The 20196-nt window shown below is 45.0% G+C and overlaps 1 protein-coding gene across 7 annotated transcripts; it reads left to right on the forward strand.

Annotated features, from left to right (window-relative positions):
• The first annotated feature begins 301 nt into the window (after positions 1-301).
• Positions 302-17383, forward strand: TMEM100 (transmembrane protein 100). Of its 7 annotated transcripts, XR_009419747.1 has the most exons (4): positions 3244-3537; positions 6644-7149; positions 11967-12036; positions 16433-17383. XR_009419747.1 is itself a non-coding variant. In XM_059485763.1 (3 exons), the coding sequence occupies exon 3, from the start codon at positions 6706-6708 to the stop codon at positions 7108-7110; it is 405 nt and encodes a 134-aa protein (XP_059341746.1). In that variant the 5' UTR covers positions 302-469; positions 3394-3537; positions 6644-6705; the 3' UTR covers positions 7111-7862. The 7 variants fall into 7 exon arrangements, 6 of the variants coding, with proteins under 6 accessions (XP_059341746.1, XP_059341751.1, XP_059341748.1 ...); XM_059485763.1 differs by lacking the exons at positions 11967-12036; positions 16433-17383 and adding an exon at positions 302-469 and having other exon boundaries at positions 3394-3537; positions 6644-7862; XM_059485768.1 differs by lacking the exons at positions 11967-12036; positions 16433-17383 and adding an exon at positions 302-469 and having other exon boundaries at positions 3394-3537; positions 6649-7862.
• Positions 17384-20196: the final 2813 nt, after the last annotated feature.

The following is a 20196-nucleotide window of genomic DNA, read 5'->3' on the forward strand; positions in this document are numbered from 1 at the left end:
GGCATAGGGGGCTGTGGGAGGGCAGAGGGTCTGGAGGATGGCATAGGGGGCTGAAGGGTGGCAGAGCGGGCTGTGGGAGGGCAGAGCGGGCTGCGGGAGGGCGGAGGGGCTGCAGGACGCGCCCCCGGCCCGTGTGTGTGACTGCGGCGGGCAGGGCGCGGTGCGGAGCCGGCCGCGGTGCTGTCCCCGCCGTGCGCATCCCTGAGGCGGGCAGCGAGCAGCGCGGGGCGGAGGGAGAGGCCCGGCCCCTGCCCGGCCCAGCCCGGACACCCTCACGGCCCCCCCGCCCCCGGGACCGTCCCGCTGCCGCCCCGCCCGCCGCAGCTCCCGCCGCTGAATTTGCTCCGGTCCCTTAATTGTTTCGCTCTCACCGAGAACTTTGTTTACAGTCCCTTGTGCGGCGAGCTGCATCCCCTCTTATGCTGCCTGCGGGCTGGTGGCCGCCGCAGTCCCGCCCGGCGGCCGGGAGGTAAGGCACGGCTCGGCTTCGCTAGGCACGGCTCGCTATGGCACACTGGCCCGTGCTATGGCACACTGGCTCATGCTATGGCACACTGGCTTATGCTATGGCACACTGGCCCGTACTGTGGTACGCTGGCTTATGCTATGGCACACTGGCTTATGCTATGGCACACTGGCCCGTGCTAGGGCACAGTGGCCCATGCTATGGCACAGTGACCCAGTCTGTGGCATGGACTGGCACGGCTCACCTCGCTGGCAGCCCCGGGGACGCACGCCCCGCGGCCGCGCCCCCGCCGGCTCCGGTGCCCGCGGAGCTCCGGCTCCTGTGCCCGTGGAGCTCCGGGTCCCGCTGTCTGCGGGGCTCCGGCTCCCGTGCCCGCGGAGCTCCGGCTCCTGTGCCCGTGGAGCTCCGGCTCCCAGTGCCCGTGGAGCTCCGGTGCCCGTGGAGCTCCGGCTCCGGTGCCCGTGGAGCTCCGGTGCCCGTGGAGCTCCGGCTGCCGTGCCCGGCTCCCCGGGGCTGCTCGGGCTCTGCTCCGGCGCAGGGCTGTCCCCGCTTCCAGCATCGGGGGGCTCGGCAGCCGGAGCCGCTCCCGGTGCGGGTCGGTGTCCCCCGGTTCCGCAGGGCTGTACGGGCACAGGGCTTTCCCCGCCTGCTCGCCCCTCTGCCCTCTTGCAGAGGTGCTCGGGGACATGAGGATTTTAGCCCAGGTGTGTGTGTGGCGTGCAGCAGGCACGTTCGAAAGTTTTGCAACTGGGGCATAACAGAGTTGGTTTGTGTAGGGGTTGGGTTGGCTCCCATCCTACACCGCGGCTGTGCCGGGAAAACGAAAAAGGTGCGAGAGTTTAAATCTGTTCATGATTTTACTTAAAAACTTGGTGGGAGAAATTTGCTGCATCCTGAGGCAGCTGATATGGAGGCAATGCGTTCTTCTGCTGCCTCTGTAGCTCAGGGCATGGTCCCGAAGTCCTGTAAGTACAAATTCTGGTTGTGTATTTCCAGGAGCGTTCACCTGGGCAGAGCTGCGGGGTTGTGTTGAGGACTACTGTAGTCTGTTGAATTCTGAATGAACTCAGGCTCTCCTCTCGGGACAGAGGGACTCCTTACGCTATTTTCCGTAGTCACTTTAATGCATAGCCATGGTGTGAAGTGTGAGCATTATGATTTTTTAGGATTTTACATAAGCAAAAAAGGGTGCCTGAAGTGTTGTAAGATAGAGACAACCTGGTCCAGAGCTTGAAGGCGGAAAACTCAAAACGTGTCCCACTGGTTATAAGTAAAATATGAAAAGGAGGAAAGGGTTGTAGTGGCTCTTTGCCCTTGCACAGAGATACTCCATATGTAGGAGCCTCCTGAGAGAGCACCACATTGAAATGATTCAGAGTTAAAACGCTGGAAGCTTCATGTAGAGATTTCATGTGTTTCTGCTTCTCAGTTTTGTGGTGAGAGGGTGAAGGAGAAAGGAAGAAATTTCAACTCTAAGAAGTTGCTCTGTGAGAATTTTTTATGAAGACATTAATTTGAAATAAAAATATTTAAACTGGGTGCAGTCTGGGATAAATACAAATAAATAACTGACAAGGAAATAATTTTTTCAAGCAAGATGCTGTCAGAGTGGCTTAGGGGGCACAATCGTGCTGGGAAGAGCTTTCAAACAAATGTAACCTTGCTGTAATCCAAGTAGAAGTTGACTGCAAGCACATTTCAGAGGTCTGCATTTCTTTTAATGAAATCTAGATTATATATCTGAAGTCAGGATTTTTTTTCCTGCATTCCCTCCAAACTTTTCAGAAAGCTAAACTAATTTCTAGGTCCTGTGGAAAAGAATATAATCAATGAGATAAGCAAGTAGACTTCCTTATTATTAGCTAACTTCAATAATCAGCTAAATATACTTTGGCAATGTCACAGGCTTATTCCAAGGATCATCTGGAGAACAGCAGCAGTTTGTGCCTGTAAAAGTTTGTGTTTGTGAAATGTTAGCAGGGTCTAAATAACTGAAAAACAGAAAAACCCTCAAAGTTTAATGTTATACAAACTTATTCTCGTGAATTTACTCTCATCCCCACTTAGGACTCCTGCTTCCATGTTGAAATCATCTCCCGTGATCATACACTTCTAGAAAGAGTGTCAAATAAGATTAGCAACATAGATCTGCTGCTTTGTGTTTTACCCAGCTGCCTGGTGACTTCACAGCTGTTTCTGCAGTTGATAACAATTTCCATCGCTCTGCTCTCTGCAGAGTTGTCACTGCCCTGCTGCAGAGTCCCCCTTGTCCCTCGTGAAGTTATGAATCTTGTTTTTAAAAATCCAGGAACAGAAATGAACAATGGTAAATACAGTGGACTTGTGTTTATTACAGAGAGTTCTTGGACTGTGTAAATCTCTGCCTTTTTTTATTCTGAGTTTTTGGGATTATGTTACTTAGGTTTTCTTATAGTGGAAGAGATCTAACAGGTTTTTTTAGTGGTGTGTTGTTGCAGTCAGTTCACAGCTAGGAAGTCTGAGGAGCAGGGAGATGGAGTGATTTGCTCAAAGAAATTGGACTCATAGAAGAGACAAACTCCCATGTATTCTGAGTCATTATTCACACAGGTGAAGTGAGCAATAGAAATTAAGTTAAATAAGATTTTTATCTACAATATTTCTTGTGCATTGCCTTTTCCTGCCTGGCTCTTTCTGTGGAGCCATAATCCATGACTGGGTTATGATACTCACCACTGGGACGTCACAGCATCAAAGGGAAACGTTCCATTGGGCCAGAAATGGGTGGCTGCTTCCAAGAAAAGAGGCAGAGGCCACCAGGAGAGCCAGAGGGAGAACATCTCCTGCTTTGGTTAGGTCAGGAGCAGGAGTCAGCCCACAGCAGAAGCTTTACACTCAAGGCTTTTATTCTTAAGAAGCTGATAAATATCCAACAACTTTTCTTGCAGGAAACTTCCATGCTAAATATTAGCACCTCCAGCTCATCACTCAGCAATATCTGACGCTTCAAAGACTCGAGCAGCTCTGTCTGCCTTGAATTGTCACACAAGACATCTTCAGCACTCTTTGACCATGGATTTCTCCTGGATCTGGTAGGTGTGCATGCTGATGGATTTAATGTCATTTTGATACATCTAAATTTACCCTTTTTAGCAGCTAAAATTTTTCTCTCCCCTTTACCCAGGGTTAGCCAGAGATTGCCACAGAAGCACATTCTTCCTCCAACTCAAAGCAGCTCCTTAAGATAGTACTTGTGGTGTGATTAGTGAGAGGATGCTGGTGTTGCTGGGTGTCTTTGCCTAAATTTCTTACCCTGAAACTTGAACCAAATCACCTGTTGGCTTAAGTCAGAAGTGACTTTGCTGGCAATGAGGATCCAGCGCCCTTTTTTCTAGGGCTAGATACCTTTGCTCACACTTCAAATAGGTTCTGTTGTTTATTTAATTTAATAGTATGAGAAGGGGGTTGTTTATTTGTTTTATATGAATGCCTGCCTTCTTGCATCCTACTCCAGAAAAAAACTGTGCTCCTCAGAAATCAACAGATATTTTGCCATTGACTTAATTATTATAGGTTAGAATATTTTTTTTATTCCTGATAAATTTGACTGTATAAATATATCTCCTTTCTTCACAAATCTCTGTACAGGAGGTCTAGGAGAATTTAATGCTCATTGAAGATGCAGCTGAAGCAGAGGGACAAGGACTTTAGAGACAGGAGTAAATACATTTTGATTAGAGGTTAAAATTTTTCAGAATAATAATGCATATTGTGGGCTTTTTCAAGTTATTTGGCAGTTCCCTAATTCAGTGACTGTTAGAGTTCTTGGACTTTTGAATAGTTATTACAGTGTATTTGAGCCAATAGACCTTTTATATGGAAAATATTTAAATTTTTTCTCTGTCAAATTTGATAATAAAATGTTATATTAATTGAATGGTAATATTTAAAAAAAGGTGACATTTAGGGACCACATTCTTATGTTATGCTGAACTTCTGTAATGTTTTATGGATAAGCAATGCAGCAACATAATGGCACCAGTGTACATCTCTCTGCTGGGTCAATCATTATTGAAAATGCAGAACTTGGGCTCAGATCCACATGGGAACAGATTAATGACACTCAAGAGCAAACCCATGGCTTTCCTGGGCTCTTTCTGTCTGATTTAAAAGGCATTTAACCATGAATTGTGACTCAAAGAACACAGCTACTGAACCTAGGAGAATTTAGGATATCTGAGGTGTCAGCACAGATATAACACTGGAGATACAGATATAACCTTGGAGATACCGAGTACTCTCACAGAAACAGGCAGAATCATTGAATGGTCGTGGTTAGAAGGGACTTCTGGGGGTCATATGGTCTGACCCCCTATTGCTCCTAGGCAATGCTGACTGTGCAGATGGCTTTGGATTACCTCGAGGGTAGGCTCCAAAACTTCACTAGGTTCCAGTGCTCAGTTACCCTCACAGTATAAAAGTCTTTCCTGGTGATCAGAGTGTTTCAGTGTGTGCTGATGCCTCTTGGGCTGTCACTGTGTGTGCTTGGGTGTGTTGTGTGTGCCCAGCAAGGACAGGCTCCTCTGGCAGGGCTGAGCCCACAGGCAGCTTTGCACAGCAGATCCAACAGGGAGCTGAGCACTCTTCCCAGAGCAGTACAACAAAAGCTTTAGCAAACCAGATCTGGGCTTTTCTTCTCTCTTGAGGGTTCAAAGGGACTTTGTATGCAAACACTATATCCAGCATTTAGCCTGTTTGTGCTTGTGTTTTTTTTTAAAAAGAGTGAAATCCTCTTTCTTGTAAAACCCACAGTCAGTTATAGGAGGTACTGAGACATAAAACCAAGGGCTCTCCACAGTGAGCAAATATATCTTAGCAACAAGGGTGGAGTGGTGGGAAAGGAAAAGGAGAATACTAGTATCTGGCAATTAACTTCCTAGTCACAGATGTGAAGGTGATAAAAGTGATAAAAGCATTACTGCACTGCCAACGCTCTTCCTTGTTCTCTGAGCTGCATATCGTGCTGCTCATGAGAGCAACAGAGGCACAGCCCACGCCAGGGTGGTGGAGGAGTGCTGGGAGCTGCTACAGCAGGACAGCCAGGGGGTACCCAGTGGCTCCCCAGTGTCCCAGTCTCTGGAGTGTGTGTTGGGGTGCACTGAGCTGGGGCCAGGACAGCACATCTGTGCAGCCTCGGTGTTGGCAGAGCTCACTGCAGGCCCCAGAGTCACCCCACATCCCCAGAGCCCTGGAGACAAGGCCGAGCTCTGGCATGGTGGAGGGCTATGAGCTCCTCTTGCTCTGAGCAGGTGGGCTCTGATTATTCCCTGGGCCCAGAGCCAGAAGGTATTTGTGTCCTGTGCAGATGCAGTCAAAGTGAGCATGCCTTCAGGACTGAGAGTGTGTTTACAGTCTGGAAACAGGAGGAAAACAACCTGCTCTATCTGAGATGAGTGAATATGATGGTAAATCTACCTCCCACAGTAACAGGGATGTGGTTTCAGGGATTTACAAGAGACCTGTTGCTTTTGCATGAAGCCAGTGTAAATGGCAAGCTGTCAGTCTGGCATTGATATTGGAGGTTCACTAGCCTTGAGCTGAGCTGAGTGCAGGAATCTGTTTGCATCCCCACTCCCCCCACATCTACACCTTGTCGTGATCATTCAAATTTTTTCCCTAAGCTGCACTTGCACTGAGAAAGAGCTCACTGTTCATCCTGGTTTTTGCTGGGCTAATACTTGACCGTGTTATTGTGATGTGCAGTGGAGCAAATCTGTGTAATATATTGTGTGTAGGTGTATAAAGAAACTGTGAAAAGTGTGTGAGCCAAAATCAAAACAGTGTGTGAACTTCACCTGTTTGTGAGAAAATTTAATGCCATTGAAATCTAAATTATGTCCAGAAATGCTGACTTCAGGATGTAACTTAATGTAGGATTTAGCCCACAACACTTTAATGCTGGTGCCTGTCTTGGTCTGTGACTCTGTTATTTCCAGAACTTACATACATATTGTTGACTACTACAAGAAGTGATTCAGATCCTTCACAATCAGTCGTGTCACTGTTGATCTTGTGCATAAATCCTTGTGGGGTCTGAATGTGTGGTTGCTTGTGATCCCAAGGGGATACTTCTGTGTCCTCATTTGTCTTACACATAATTGGTAATTATTGGTTGAACTCATGCTGTTCTCTCCACAGTGCAGCACGAGCTCAGCAGAGCCTGCTCTAGCCTAAGAACCGGCCGAGTCAAGACAGTCAAGATGACAAACGAGCCTATCAAAGAGATCCTGGGCACCCCAAAGCTCCCTGATTCTGTACCCCCAGAGAAGAGCAACAACAATGACTGTGTGATAACCACCATTCCTCTGGTCAGCGAGTGCCAGCTGACGGCAGCCACGGGGGGAGCCGAGCTCTCCTGCTACCGCTGCACCATTCCCTTCGGCGTGGTCATCCTCATCGCCGGCACCGTGGTCACCGCCGTCGCCTACATCTTCAACTCCCATGGCTCCATCATCTCCGTCTTTGGCCTGGTCCTCTTGTCCTCAGGACTCGTTCTGCTGGCTTCCAGCGCCGTGTGCTGGAAGATCAGGCAGCACAAGAAGAAGGCAAAGAGGCGGGAGAGCCAGACGGCGCTCGTGGCGAACCAGCGAACCTTGTTTGGCTAAAGGCAGCCAGGAGAAGGCTGGACAGAAGGCAGAACCTTTGTAAGTCAACTTGGCTATTTATCAGTAGGAGAGATTGCAGGTTTTAATTTAACTGTGGAAACGAACTGAAATGAAAATGGAACGGATTAAGAAATACTTGTAACAACTCTGCAAATGCTCTCAATATATTTCTTACTGCAGACTTGGTAGTGATTCTTTTCAAGACAGAGGAAAACCCATTTTTCCTTCACAGAAAACTGTGTCACATAACTGCAGCCATCCTAACTGCATTCTCCAACATGCTGATCGTGTTGGAAAGGGAACGTGTGGGAACTGAGAAAATAATTTGAATTGACTTGAAATGCCAGAGGTCTCCTTAAAACACTGACATTTGACCAAGGGAGAAGTCATAGCATTTGAAGTGACTACAAGCTTATGGCCAGAGTATCTGGGACTTAAACTGTAGCTGAAAAAAAAAAAAAAAAAAGCAATAAGAACACATTGCAATTTTCTCAATAAGCTGATTCTTATATTTTATGTAACTTCCCCCTCCCAATACCTGTGGTACTTTCCCCCTTTTTTAAACCAACTAATATTGATTTTGTTTCAGTATTGAATAGAAATCAGTAGAAATGTGTAATTATGTTGTTTAACCTAAATAACAAGGTATGATCATAGCTTAAAACATGAGAATTTTTGTAAATTAAGTGGTCAGGTTTAGCACTTTTGATTATTTTGCTATAAAAATTAAAAAATAAATTTCATTAAAATAATATCCAGTGCTGCTGGACCTTTAGAAAATATTTCTTTATTGCTATCAAGATAGCTTGTATCTTCAATTCTGACTGCTTTATATTTCTATTTTTGTAGAACAACCCCTGTGACAATAACTGTGAACACATGTACTGCTGATCTCTTACAGAAACCTCTGCAGCCTCTGGACTTTGGTTTGATAGTCCAACCCTCTGCAGCTTGATTAACAGCTCTATTATTGAAAAATCATAGCAGACAGTTCTGCAGACACTCACTGTCACAGTCAGTTTGAGACATAACTATTAATAATAACTTGTGGAAGCAAAGCTATGTGTAGTGTTTGGTGACTGAGCTTTAGGATTACAAATCTTCATGAAAAGCAGGTGCCAGGTCCAGGTGTCCTCCACTTGTGGCTGAGGTGTTGATTCTGTAACTCTTGTGTTGTAGAGGTCTTCCAACTTTTCTCAGCTAATGGATTGTTGACAGGCTTGTCCCAAATGGAAGCAAAACAGAACATGATTTCTCCTTCTTGAAGGACAAGTGGTGCTGAGCTGAGTCACAGGTTTCCACCCTGCTGTGTATGAGAAGGCAAAGGGGCTGCATGGAGCCATATTTCTATTTTTCCTCTCTTTTAATTTCCTCCTTACTTTCTCCAGACTCAGAAGGGCTGGGTGTGATTTTTGCTTTCCACTACCAAGGTGAGACAGGCCTGTGCCTTCTCTGTGCCCTCAGAGCCTCTGGCAGCCAGGACAGTTTTGGTGATGCTGCTGCAGAGCCCACCTGCCAAAGGGGTGCTGCAGGGGGTTCCTTCTGCACCTCATCCTGGATCCCTAAACTTCTCCTGCTGAAACCACCAGGAATCATGGCTTAGGTGGCACCATTTCCTCTGCCCTCCATGCTTTAAGCTTGTTACATCCATAACTTATCCCTGGATTTGCAAGCTGCACCTTGTGTTTTAAATAGAGTGAGCTATATGTGCAGGAGGGGATGTTTGGGGTCAGTATTTGCGTTGCCACACTCCATGGTTACCAGACGCTATAATAAAATCACTTGCATCAGAGGAAAGCTGACAACACATTTTAGCACTTCCATAGCCCTCAGTTAATCACGGCAGGAAGCTTTCCTGCTGCTAGGAGAACATGTTGCGTCACCAGAACATCTGACACCGGTGTCTAGTGTCAATCACTTTGCTTAAGGTCATTAAAAATATTAGGGTGTCCCCTTACGATGTACAGGTTTTGCATGAGTGACAATTCATGGGAAACGCATAGCATGATAAATAATGGAACAGGTGGACTAAAGTGGTGCCTTTCCTGTTTAAAATGAGAGAAGTGATTGACATCAGCAAAGCTGGAGAAGCTAAATAGAGCTGTTCATCTTTTTCCCTCCCTGGGAACACAATAGTTTTTCTGACTCCTTCTCTCCCCTCCCCATTTCTTTTTTCATCAGTGGAATTTCGGGGGCTGCTGAGGAGAGAACTGCAGGGGCTGCAGAGATGCAGTGATTTCCACTAATGTGTGGCAGCTTGGCTCCCTAGGCTGAGCCCAGAGCAGGAGCTGCCCACTGCCCTCTCCAGAAGCCTTTCCCACCCATGGGTCCTCCTTTGGCCATCACTGTGATACAGCTGAGCTTGCTGTGAAAGGAAGGTACAGGTACAAGCTGAGGCTCAGCTCCAAGTCAAAAAAGAAAAGCCAGACTCAGTGGAATGGAGATGATGGGGGATTTGGAGCAGTTTTTTTTCAGGAAGGGTAAATAGGAGTGAGTAAGAATTGTTCTGCTGCTGCTAGAGATGATTTCCCTTTCCTTATCTCTGCTCTCTTTGACTTTTGCAGTGCATAGGCAAGGACACAGCAGAATTCCTGGATCACCCTCTGCCTTGCTAATTGTGGGCACCTGGGCATTACCCAGCCTGTGTGCAGGGACAGACACACTGCAGTGACACTGGATGTGACCCTGGCACAGCAAAGCTTCAGGCACACCGTGCTCCCCTGAGCACCACCTAACTGGACAGGCTGGGAGGCCTCTGGGTGAGAGGGGCTGCTGAGCTCAGCAGCATCGTCTGTGTCCTTTAGAGATCAGGGACATGCACAAGCATCTTCATCCCAAGAAGCAAATGAAAGGCTGTGCACAGTCAGGCTTGTTTGTCCTTCATTCAGAGGAGCAAAACAGTAATTTTATGCGGGAGAATCCCAGCACCCGATCCTGGTGTCCTGCAGGAGCAAAGCAGAGGTTGTGAGCAGTTCAGGCAGAGAGTTTTAGGCTGTTGAAGGTGTTTTCAAAGGTTTCATCACTAGGTGTTCACATGGCCTTAGGAACTGACTTTTCCCCCATGATTTATTTGCATTGATTTTGGGCCAGTCCAAAGCAGTAGCATCATCTCTTCTGACTGATCAGCAATGACATCCTACCCATGTCTCACAGTCTATGCTTTTTTCTTCTTGCAAATCTATTTATTTTAGATATTTTCATTATTATCCTCTCTCTCTCTCTCTCTCTACACACCCAGGAACAACACATCCTTTTCAGCCCTTAAAGCCCAACCAAAATTTCTGCTTCAAATTTTGAGCCCCATGACCTAATCTGGATTGATTTGGAGTTTCCTGCCTGGGTGCTGGGTGCTGCAGTGCACCAAGTCTTTGATGCAGAGCCAACTGGAACTCCACGATTGCTGCTTGGTGTTTCTCATGGGAATCTGAGAAGCAGAAGGATGCAACCCTGTGGAGATCAAAGTGACTTTCCAGCTCAGAAACACCTTCCCTTCTGGTGTGAAAAGGCTTTGAATGCCACAAATGGTGTTTCAGTTCTGGGAGAGGCTGGGTGGGAGCTGGTGCAAATTTTATTGTCACAATTGCTTGTCTATCCCTTCCTGAAAGCCCTGGCAGCACTGCACAAGCAAAACTGGCCTCACAAGGATAGAAAATTATCTAATAGAGGAATTGCGCTGTGCTCCGGGCAAATGTTACAGTGATCTTAAATAATAATTGCAAACCCTAAGCACAGGAAATTGTGTCTGTAACTACACCCTGTATTGCTATTGTACACAAAGACAGTTATAGCCTGGGACAGTATTTTAAAATAATAATCAGATTGGTATGACAATGCTTAGATTTTGTTCAAGTCAAAATGCCCAATTTGCGATTCCCCAGTCATTTCACGTGTTGTGTTTTGTACATGACTCTGGCTCTAATACCATAATTTTCCAGGTTAAAAAAAAAAAAAGGAGAGAGAGAAAGAGAGAAAGAAAGGTTAGTTTCATGGACTTGTGTCAAGAATTAAGTTTCTCTGCCATGGACACTTGGGAGAGCTCCTGTTACCAAACACCAAATGTGCAGTGTTACTGCAGAGAACAGGAACCAGCTCGGAGTGAGGAACGGAGAGAGGCCTGAGAGGCTCATCAGCATCCGGAAGAGTCAGGCCAGGAACAAACCCTCTGGAATATCCCGTGCTCCTGCCCCAGCTTTGCTTATCCAGAGTCAAATTCAGGGTTACTGCTCCTTTGGTATCTGAGGTGGAAGTTGGTGCATATTATCAGCAGGTTTCACCTAATTTGTTTTTACAATGGGCTGCAAAATAAGAAGAGCAGAACAATATTGATAGCCATCATTTTGCATAGATATTACCGGTACCTTTAAGCATTGACAGATATAATTTTGCTTTTATATTTCCAATACCTTTGTTGCCTCTAGCTTGTATGACATTTTAGCTATATCAATGTAAATATTATCCAGTCATGAAGAGCTTTTATATATTGAAGTACATTACATATCAAGAACTGCACTGTATGGTGTGAAAACTATAAATTCTGGCAGAAATCTGTGTGTAGACTAAATCTTACAGGCTAAACCATGTGGGAGAACAATGATCTTAAACTGCAAAATCAACTTGAATTTTTGGCTTTTATTCAGGTTGTTGATGTCACTATTAACATGACACAGGACCTAATCCTTCCTCTTGTGAGCAGCCAGTTGGACCCCTATTGTCCTGACTCTGTGCATCCTAAAACTTGCATTTGTAGCAAACATGGCAATTTTGAAAAACACTTCTTTTGCATTGACTGCCTTTCCTCTTAACTATTCTTCTGTGCTTTCTATACTAATATCAAAATTACTACATTTTAAAAACAGAAAAAGAGGAAAGAAAAAGAAGAACATACAACTTCAGACGTTGGACACTGCATGGAGTAATGGAAAGATAGTAAGTGTGCCTTGTTGATTGAGACCTTTAAAAATATGTAAGTCTTGTTTCTGATACATCCTGGACTTTATCCTCAGTTTCATCCTTATAAAATATTTTAAGTCCCCAGGTTAACATCAGTCTTAGATCCTCACCTCATATTTATTTTCTGTTTCCCAGGAAGCATTTAGCTCAGCAAAAAGCAGATTCTTTTACCATCTTTTGCAGCCTGACTGATGTCGAATGCCCATATGGGATTTGCAGAGGCAGTGTCCCCATGTTTTTTTAAGTTAAAAGGCATTCAGCCACAGTCTCCTCTTGAAGGTGTAGGCACTGTGCAGAGGTAAAGATTTCTGTGCTGCAGCAAGAGATGTCAGTGAATAATCTGTGACAAAACCATCAATAACAGCAGAGCAGCCCTTCACCGCCTCTTCTCAGCCACGTTCCCTTTCCATCTGAAGGCCTGGGCTTGTGAATAGAGTTAACAGCTTTCCTGGAAAACTGGCCCATGACATGATTTCCTTGTGAACTCCATCCACCTGTCATGTTAGGGCTTGGTGCAACGCCAGGGCTGGCAGGAAATAATAGGCAGCAGGATGCTGGTGTGTGTCGATGGCCCTGACCCTCCCATTCCTGAACATGAATAAGCCTCGGGCTCACCGGGCGTCAGAGCTGCTGCTCCCGGGCCCTGGGACAGCATGGGAGGGAGGCACAGCCACTAAAATAACATCCAGCCAGCAGAGCTGCAGCCCAGAGCGCTGTGGGAAGGGATGGTGTCACATTCTCACTGCCTGCTGCTCTTTGTTCTCTCCCCTGCGCCCTCGCTGCACTGCAGGGAGAAATCTGCTGCTTCACGCAGTAAAAAAAGGACAAAGTAGACATCCATGTGAATTAGCTGAGATTCCCCTGAACAGACTTATTTCCCTGGAATCCATGGGGTATGTTATGGATGACCATCTCTGTTGCCACTTCTGCTTTGTTTCTATCTAGGTAATTTCATTCTTTGCCTACCAAATGATGGTGCTTCAAAGAATGACCTCTGCTAGCATACCAGCAAAGGACTTTTCACTCTGGATTGCAAAATGAACTTGTAAAGAAATATCCTGATCTCTTAAACTGTTTCTCTATAAACAGTTTTCTCAAGAAAGTCTAATGAAGTCTGGAAGTAAATTGTTTCCTAATCTGGAGCAAAAAGCAGTACAGCAGAAGCTTAATGAAATGCAGGCTTGAAGCAAAGCATCTTGTTGCCCCTTTCCCTTTTTATCCCCAAAGGCAGAACTGCTGAAGTGAGTAACTCATGTGAAAGATCATAAAGGTGGTCAAGTTATTGCTGATGTTTAGGCTCTTGCAAAATGAGCAACTAAATGCATATAGGACCAACACCTCATTAGTCTTTTATAAGAAAAACCCCCAAAAACTTAGAGAACAAACTGTTCTTCCCCTGGCAAAACCCTCAAGTTCCACCATTGCAGCAGCTGGGCCATGATAGGTGTGGTAGCCTCAACTGCCACCAGCTCCAAGTGTTGTGAAAGACACAAACCATCGGTGTTGAGCTCAGCATTCACATCACAGTCACTGCTTTGCTCATCTCCTGCCCCTCTGGGAGCTGCCATCAGTGGGGCTGAGGTGGCTTTTCTGACATCAGTGGGGCTGAGGTGGCTTTTCTGAGCTGCCACCTCTTCCTCACTGCAGCCTGGGCTGCCCCATGCCAAGCAGGACTAGAGGGACACAGACACAGACACAGAAAAGTGCAGTTGGTCTGTAAAGTGACCAGAAGTGAAAGCATGAAGCCTGGAGCTCAGGATGAGACAGAAAAACCAGGGAGGATCCACAGGCCCATGTGTGTTTTGCTCACACTAATGCTGAAGCAGAGATAAGTACTGCAGAGGAGGACTGAAGCATGTTGGCAACCAGCCTGGGGAGGCTTCTCTTCCCTGGCTGTGTGAAGGGCTTTGTTTTCCTCTGCACAAAGAGCGGACAGCCAGGTGCCCCACACTGAGCATTGCCACCCCAGAGCTGTGTCCCTGGAGTGGCTGAGGCCCTTCTGGCAGTGGCTTTGTGGCACTGCAGAGGAATTAACTGGCCATGAGCTCATTTCCCATGGGCCACCAACCAGGGACTCAATCAGATGGGATCAACTTTCACTCTGGTCTTTGATCAGAATGGTCAATAAAAACCATTCCCCTGGTGGTGGTCAAACCAATTGTGCTTCTATGGAAGAATTACTACTCAACAGCCTTTGAAATACAACAGGCTCCTTCCAGAGCTACAGAATTTAAAAGTGACCCCAGAACTGGCCATTACTGAACAACAGGACTGCACAGGAACTGGCAGCCAGGCAATCCCCTGCCTGGAAAGTCATGTTCTACAACTGCCCTGGTTCCCAACATTTCTCCAAAACTTTGCTGTGTTTTTACAGGACCCAGATCTCTTAATGCACTTGCTTTTGGTGCATTTTCTGTGTTCCAGCCCCTGCCGAGCCCACCTTTGTTACAGCTCTGAGCATCCCCTGGCTCTGAGTGATGGTGAGGGGGCTGCCCAGGGCTGCTGGCAGAGCTGCCTCCTCCAGGCCTTCGCACGGCACCAGCCGAGCAGGGACACAAATTTGGGATATTTTTGAGCGCCATCTACTGGAGTTTTTTCTGTTTTCTAATTGCACAGTTTGAGTGTTTATATTCACACACCGATTCAATAATTTAACACTCTGCGTTCAGATTTAGGAGAGCTTTAAAATTGCAAAGAACGAAAAAGGAACCTGGTGCACCCACCACTGAGAGCATCCCTCAGCCTCACCACAACAAACACTTAGTTGTGCTCCTGTGGTTCTGATAATCCTTCATTTCCTAGGATGACAGATGTATTCCAAATGCTGCAGTTACAGCTGGTCAGAAACTCCCAAGGGAATAGTCTTCCACTGGAAAACTATGATCTTGTTAAGTCAAAACATTTCACAGAAATGTAAACTTTATTGCTTATTCATTTTTACAGGAAGTTGTAATCGTTGCATTACCACATTTAATTTTCAACTGCATTGTATTTAAAAAATCAGAAAGAGCAGGATAACACGAAAGATTTTCACTTTGCTGAAATGAAATATGCACAAGTATGAAAGCTCTGTACCTAAATCCATGCACAGATAAACTCCTGAGGCTGAGATTTGCATCCTTATTTAGGAAAGTAAGAAAATAAGAATAACCTTGGAGTTTTTCATGCAATGAAATTCCAGACTATGTAAAGCTCTGATCACTGAATTTTATTTCTCTATTCTACTTGGTTTTGAGAGAAAATAGCCTGACTTGGGAAATTTTTTCCCTCCATTTCTGTCCCACTGCTGATACCTTGCTAAACCCTAATTCTGCCGACGCACTCAGTTCAGCAAGACTGTTGGCAGTTCCAGCTTCCTGTAGCACAGGCAAACCTTTTGTACTTTCTCCCTTTGGGCAGTTTTCTTTTTTCCCAGTAATAGGAGTGTGTGAGGCCTTTCCAGCTGGGAAATGCACGTTGCAGGCGGCAGGGCCAAGTGCACAAAGAGAAAGGAGGCTCGGTACAAGTTACGCCACCGACATCTGGCAGATCGATTTGACGTCTCTGTCACCTCCTCTGCTGGACAATGCTCTTATCCCCAGAGTGAAGCCTTTGTTAAACACTGGAACTCTGAAAATGTGACTGGCATCAGCTTTGCAGAGCACTTGGAGAGCTCTCATCTGTGCAGATCTGTATTCGAAAGAAATAAATGCCCTGCCGGTCTCCCCAGCTTTGTGTCCTCAATGAATATCAGGTTTTGGGGAGCCAGCCTCTGTTGCAGGAGGCTGCAGTGTGGTCACAGGGCAGCAGACCTTCGGCTGGGCTGGGGAATGATTTGGAGAGACTGAAGCACAGACGTGCTTGGGGGAGGAGCTGCAGTCACAGCTTGCTCTTCAAATAACTTGCAAAAGTGGCCAGTTCTGCCCAGGAGTTAGAGGGCTGCTCTTCAGACCCCAGCCCTGCTAGCCCCTGATGTTGGCACACCACCTGTGAGGGATGTTTGCTATTTCCATCTCACTCAGCCACTCTTTTTAGCTGCTTTTGGATGGGCTTTTTGCAGAGGGATCATTTCATCACAGGACAAGACTGAGCAGGAGCTGTGTGAAGGACATCCTGCAAAGTGACTCTTCACTTTCTCCCCAGCTCAAAGGTGGCAGTGGGAGGGTTGTTCTGTGGGTATGACAGTGCTTGGGGATTTGGATGTAGTTTCTAGATCTCCCAGTCTTTGTGGGGTGTGTGGACACAACCCAGGTGGTGATTTTTGATCTGCCTTGCCTGTGAGTGGCTCACTGAGGTCAGCAGAGCCCTTCTGCATCCCCTGCACATCACAGACAGAATGAACAACAGTGTAAATTACATTAAGTAGTCTAATTAGATTTTCCTTTTTTTCCAGCAAAGTTTAAATCCACCTTGAAACAAAGTTTTCCTTTTGGGCTATTGGAGCACTTCAGCTGAACATAAGAGATGTTGTTAAGCAATTTTTGGCAGAGAAGAGATTAAGTACCATGAAGCCTGAACCAAAAGCTTGCAGTTCAGCAGCACACATAGCATGAAATCATATTCCTGAACATGTGAACTGTGTCGTGATCAGGACCCAGGGCCATCTGACAACTGCCTTGGGAAGTTTTATATTAAAGCCCCATCAAGCATTACAAGTGTCCTCAAGTGATGATGGAATGAGAGATTAGAGAGGGGCCTGTGGCAGAGCTGGCAGCTCTAATGGAAAGCCTTGAAGTGTAGAGAAACACCCCAGGCTCCCCTCAGAGGAAGGACACGTGCTAGAACATCAGCTCATTTATGGGTTTATAAGTTTGTAAATGAACATGTACAGCCACAGAGTGGCCTCCTCCCCTGTGATACTGAACAACCTTGATGCCAGAAAGGGGAAAAACAAAAAGGAAAAAGCTGTGTTGGTTGTTTGAAGGGAAATGGTGATTGTGCGCCCAAGAAGAGAACTCAGCTCCCATCTCTGAGTTTGCTCTTTCTTGTGGAAAATGGTTAAAGGAGTCTCTGTTTTAATAGCAGCTCTTAAATACTGGTTTATTTCCATCATCTTTATTGATTTATGAAGCACGAATAGGCAACTTTCTCATGCATGGTCTGTGTTTATATATGATATTTATATGAACCATATGTATTATACCATATGATGTTGGAACATTTTGGCAGTGTTTGTCAAATACAAGTTTGTGTCTCAGGTTTCTGGATAATTTAAAAATTTCCAAGATGATCTTATTAGCTATACTTTCCATGAGACACTTTTTCTTTGTTTAGTTAATTTAGCTTGATTTCATTTTGTCAGTTATTTTTACAGACAATATTTGTTTTTATTGTTTGTTTTTCACATCTGTTCAATTAAACTTATTATCCTTCTACATATAAGCAGTCATTCTGTTATGCCTTACTCTTCACTAAAGTAGGTGATCTGTGAATATTATTTCTCAAAATTTAGAAATGTGCTCTGAGCAACACAGCTATAAAATTATATAATATATATAAACTACCTTTTGGGGAAAGCACTTACTTTTTCCTTAATGCACCAGATGATGTCTTTATCTCACTGGTGATAGTAACCCAACCTTCAGATTTCCATAAGCCCCAGACTGTACCCACAGTTGCTTAAGTGTTGACAACTGCTTTTTAATTCTAAAAGGAGTTTCATCTTCATAACAACTTTGTGGAACTGAGAAAAGAAATTTATACCTATTCTCTAAATTAAAATATAAAACAGAATCTGTCACTGGATCTTTCCATGCTTTCTATGGGTTGTACCCACTGTACATAAGGTTCATTTGCCACAAGCATGACCTGGCTCTAGAGGCTGTTAAACCTACTCAGTGTCAAGGAATTCAAGTTTCAGGTTTTTTTCTTTCTGGTGAAAGACATTTGGTTTGGGGCCATCAATTAAGACATCAAGAAATCCAGCAGAGCCACAGTTTGATTACAATCTAATCACATTGCAGGGGAACTGCACAGCAATCACACTTGTCATTGCACAACACAAAAGGTTGCTGTGAGCTGTCAATCTCCCTATCACCAACAGGAAACTCAACTTCCATGCTGTTTACAAGCCTCTCTTAGGAGCTCTTGGGCCTAAATCCTAAACAAACTTCCTCAATAATTGCCAGCAGAATAGCACAGCATGGAGACTTTACCACTGGAGGTCCATTATTCTTTAAATTGCCCTCTCACAGAGCCAGCCCTGGCATCTTCAACACTTCTTTTGTTTGTTCCCATGCCAGAGGTTCTTGGTAGTATCACAATGAGCTGCAGACACAGCCTTTCCAAAAACTGGTATTTGAGTGCATCCAAAGAGCAGCAGTTTGCTCAGTATCCAATCCCCTTATTCCCTGCCCTACGTATTTGATTTGGAAATCACTGAATACATTTCTTGGGATAAAAGCCACAGAAGGGGCTGGACTTTGGAACTTTCTGCTGTTGTTGTGGATTAAGCAAAGAATCCAGAGATGGGTAAGGCTGAGCTGGGTTCTGATGCTCTGCTGGACCAAACCTGAGCTAATACACATCATTCCTGAACCAGTCCCTGAGTATATCCTTGTACCCCTGCCCTTCAGTGACAGGGCAGAAGGATGCAATGAGGTGTCTTTCCAACTATTGTGCTTTGTCCAGTGAAGGCTTCACAGCTCTTGGTCTCTCTGATTAATTTCTGCTGCAGGCCAGGGAAGGGATTTGCACGCAATGAGAATATTTTTTCTAAGTTAAACCAAAATACACTCTTATTTCAAGGAAGGTTTGGAGGACAGCCATATACATTTTGAAATCCCTGGCCCAGAATTGAGCCATTACAGCAGATATTACAAGATGCAGGGCTTTTTACAAGAAAGGGAGGGAATGGATCTCTTGTTCATTTTGGGCCCTAAGAGTAATGTTTCATTACTCTCTTTCCAAAACAAAAGTGGAACTAATTGATTGCCCAAAGTTGCTTATTCAGGAACATTCCAATAACATCCCACCTTATGCTTTGGCTTCTGTAATAGCTTTTCCCTGAGCTCCTTACAGCAGGGTTCTGCCTTTTGCTGAGTTAACAAGAAGCTCTCCAGAGTATTGATCCTGGAGGCTACAAGGAAACTTAAAAGGGGACCTGGACACAAGACACAGCACGCTTGAGACCTCAGCCAGACTGCTGGGTATTTGCCAGTCCTGGATTTCATGTTTGAAGGCTACAGAAGCAGCACTCAGAATCCCACTGTGCCCATTGGAAAGGTCCTTCTACAAGTCCCCATGAGACAAATTCTCCTGGGCTTTTATTCACGTGTCTGTGTGTTAATGTGTACCTGTGTTTGTGTATAGATACACACAAATCTCAACCTTTAATGTTCTTTCCTTTAAGAAATAAAATAGTCTTTAAAAGTAATTTGTAATAAGAAGCATAACTTTCTTTGCACTTTAGAACTAGGAATTGATTAACTGTCTGTGGTGGGTTCAGTTTCAGAAGCCAGTTCAGTCCTTAATTGGTTTCTAATGAGCCCAAGTGCTTTATTAATGTAATTTCAAGTCAGCCTGAACTCCCAGTAAGCTGAAGGCTCCTACTGATCCCAGTGGGATATGCAGGTATGTGAGACTGTGGTACCTTTTATATCTTGTTGACTGAAAGAGCTGTTTTTATAATTGTTTAGTGAACTGAAAAAAAAATATGGGTTGAGAAGGACTGAGAAGGAAAGTCAGGAAAATGAAGGTGGGTTCTGTGGCTGGGCTGGTGTCTGTATCAGGTTTGCATGTTAATAGATCTGGAAGAATGTCACTGAGTATCTTGTTGCCTGGCCAAAGCAATTATTGGGGGTTTTTTGTGTTTATTAAAACTCTTGGTGCACTTGGAGCTTGATTTCTAATTCAATTATCTACTGAAGAAAAGAGGATTAGAAAATATTCTTTACATACAGTGTGATGTTTTCTTTTATAAAGATAAGCTTACAGGGCACTTAGCTTTTATGCTAAGTAATTTTTCCTACAGGATCCCTTATTTGTATAACAGGATTTAGTTTTACTGTTTAGTATCAGAAAGCCCAATAAATTCTGGTTTTCCCAGGGAATTGGTACCTGTAATGCACTTTGCTCTGGGCTGAGGAAGCCAACGTATTGCTTATAAAATCTCCAACTTTTTCTGTATCTTTGAAGTGTTCTGGGAGGATTACATCC

Source organism: Ammospiza nelsoni, chromosome 19, assembly GCF_027579445.1.
Source record: "Ammospiza nelsoni isolate bAmmNel1 chromosome 19, bAmmNel1.pri, whole genome shotgun sequence".
NCBI classification, from domain to species: domain Eukaryota; kingdom Metazoa; phylum Chordata; class Aves; order Passeriformes; family Passerellidae; genus Ammospiza; species Ammospiza nelsoni.

Coding starts and splice junctions, on each gene's coding strand:
- TMEM100 (XM_059485763.1), top strand. CDS start 6,706: ATGACAAACGAGCCTATCAAAGAGATCCTGGGCACCCCAAAGCTCCCT.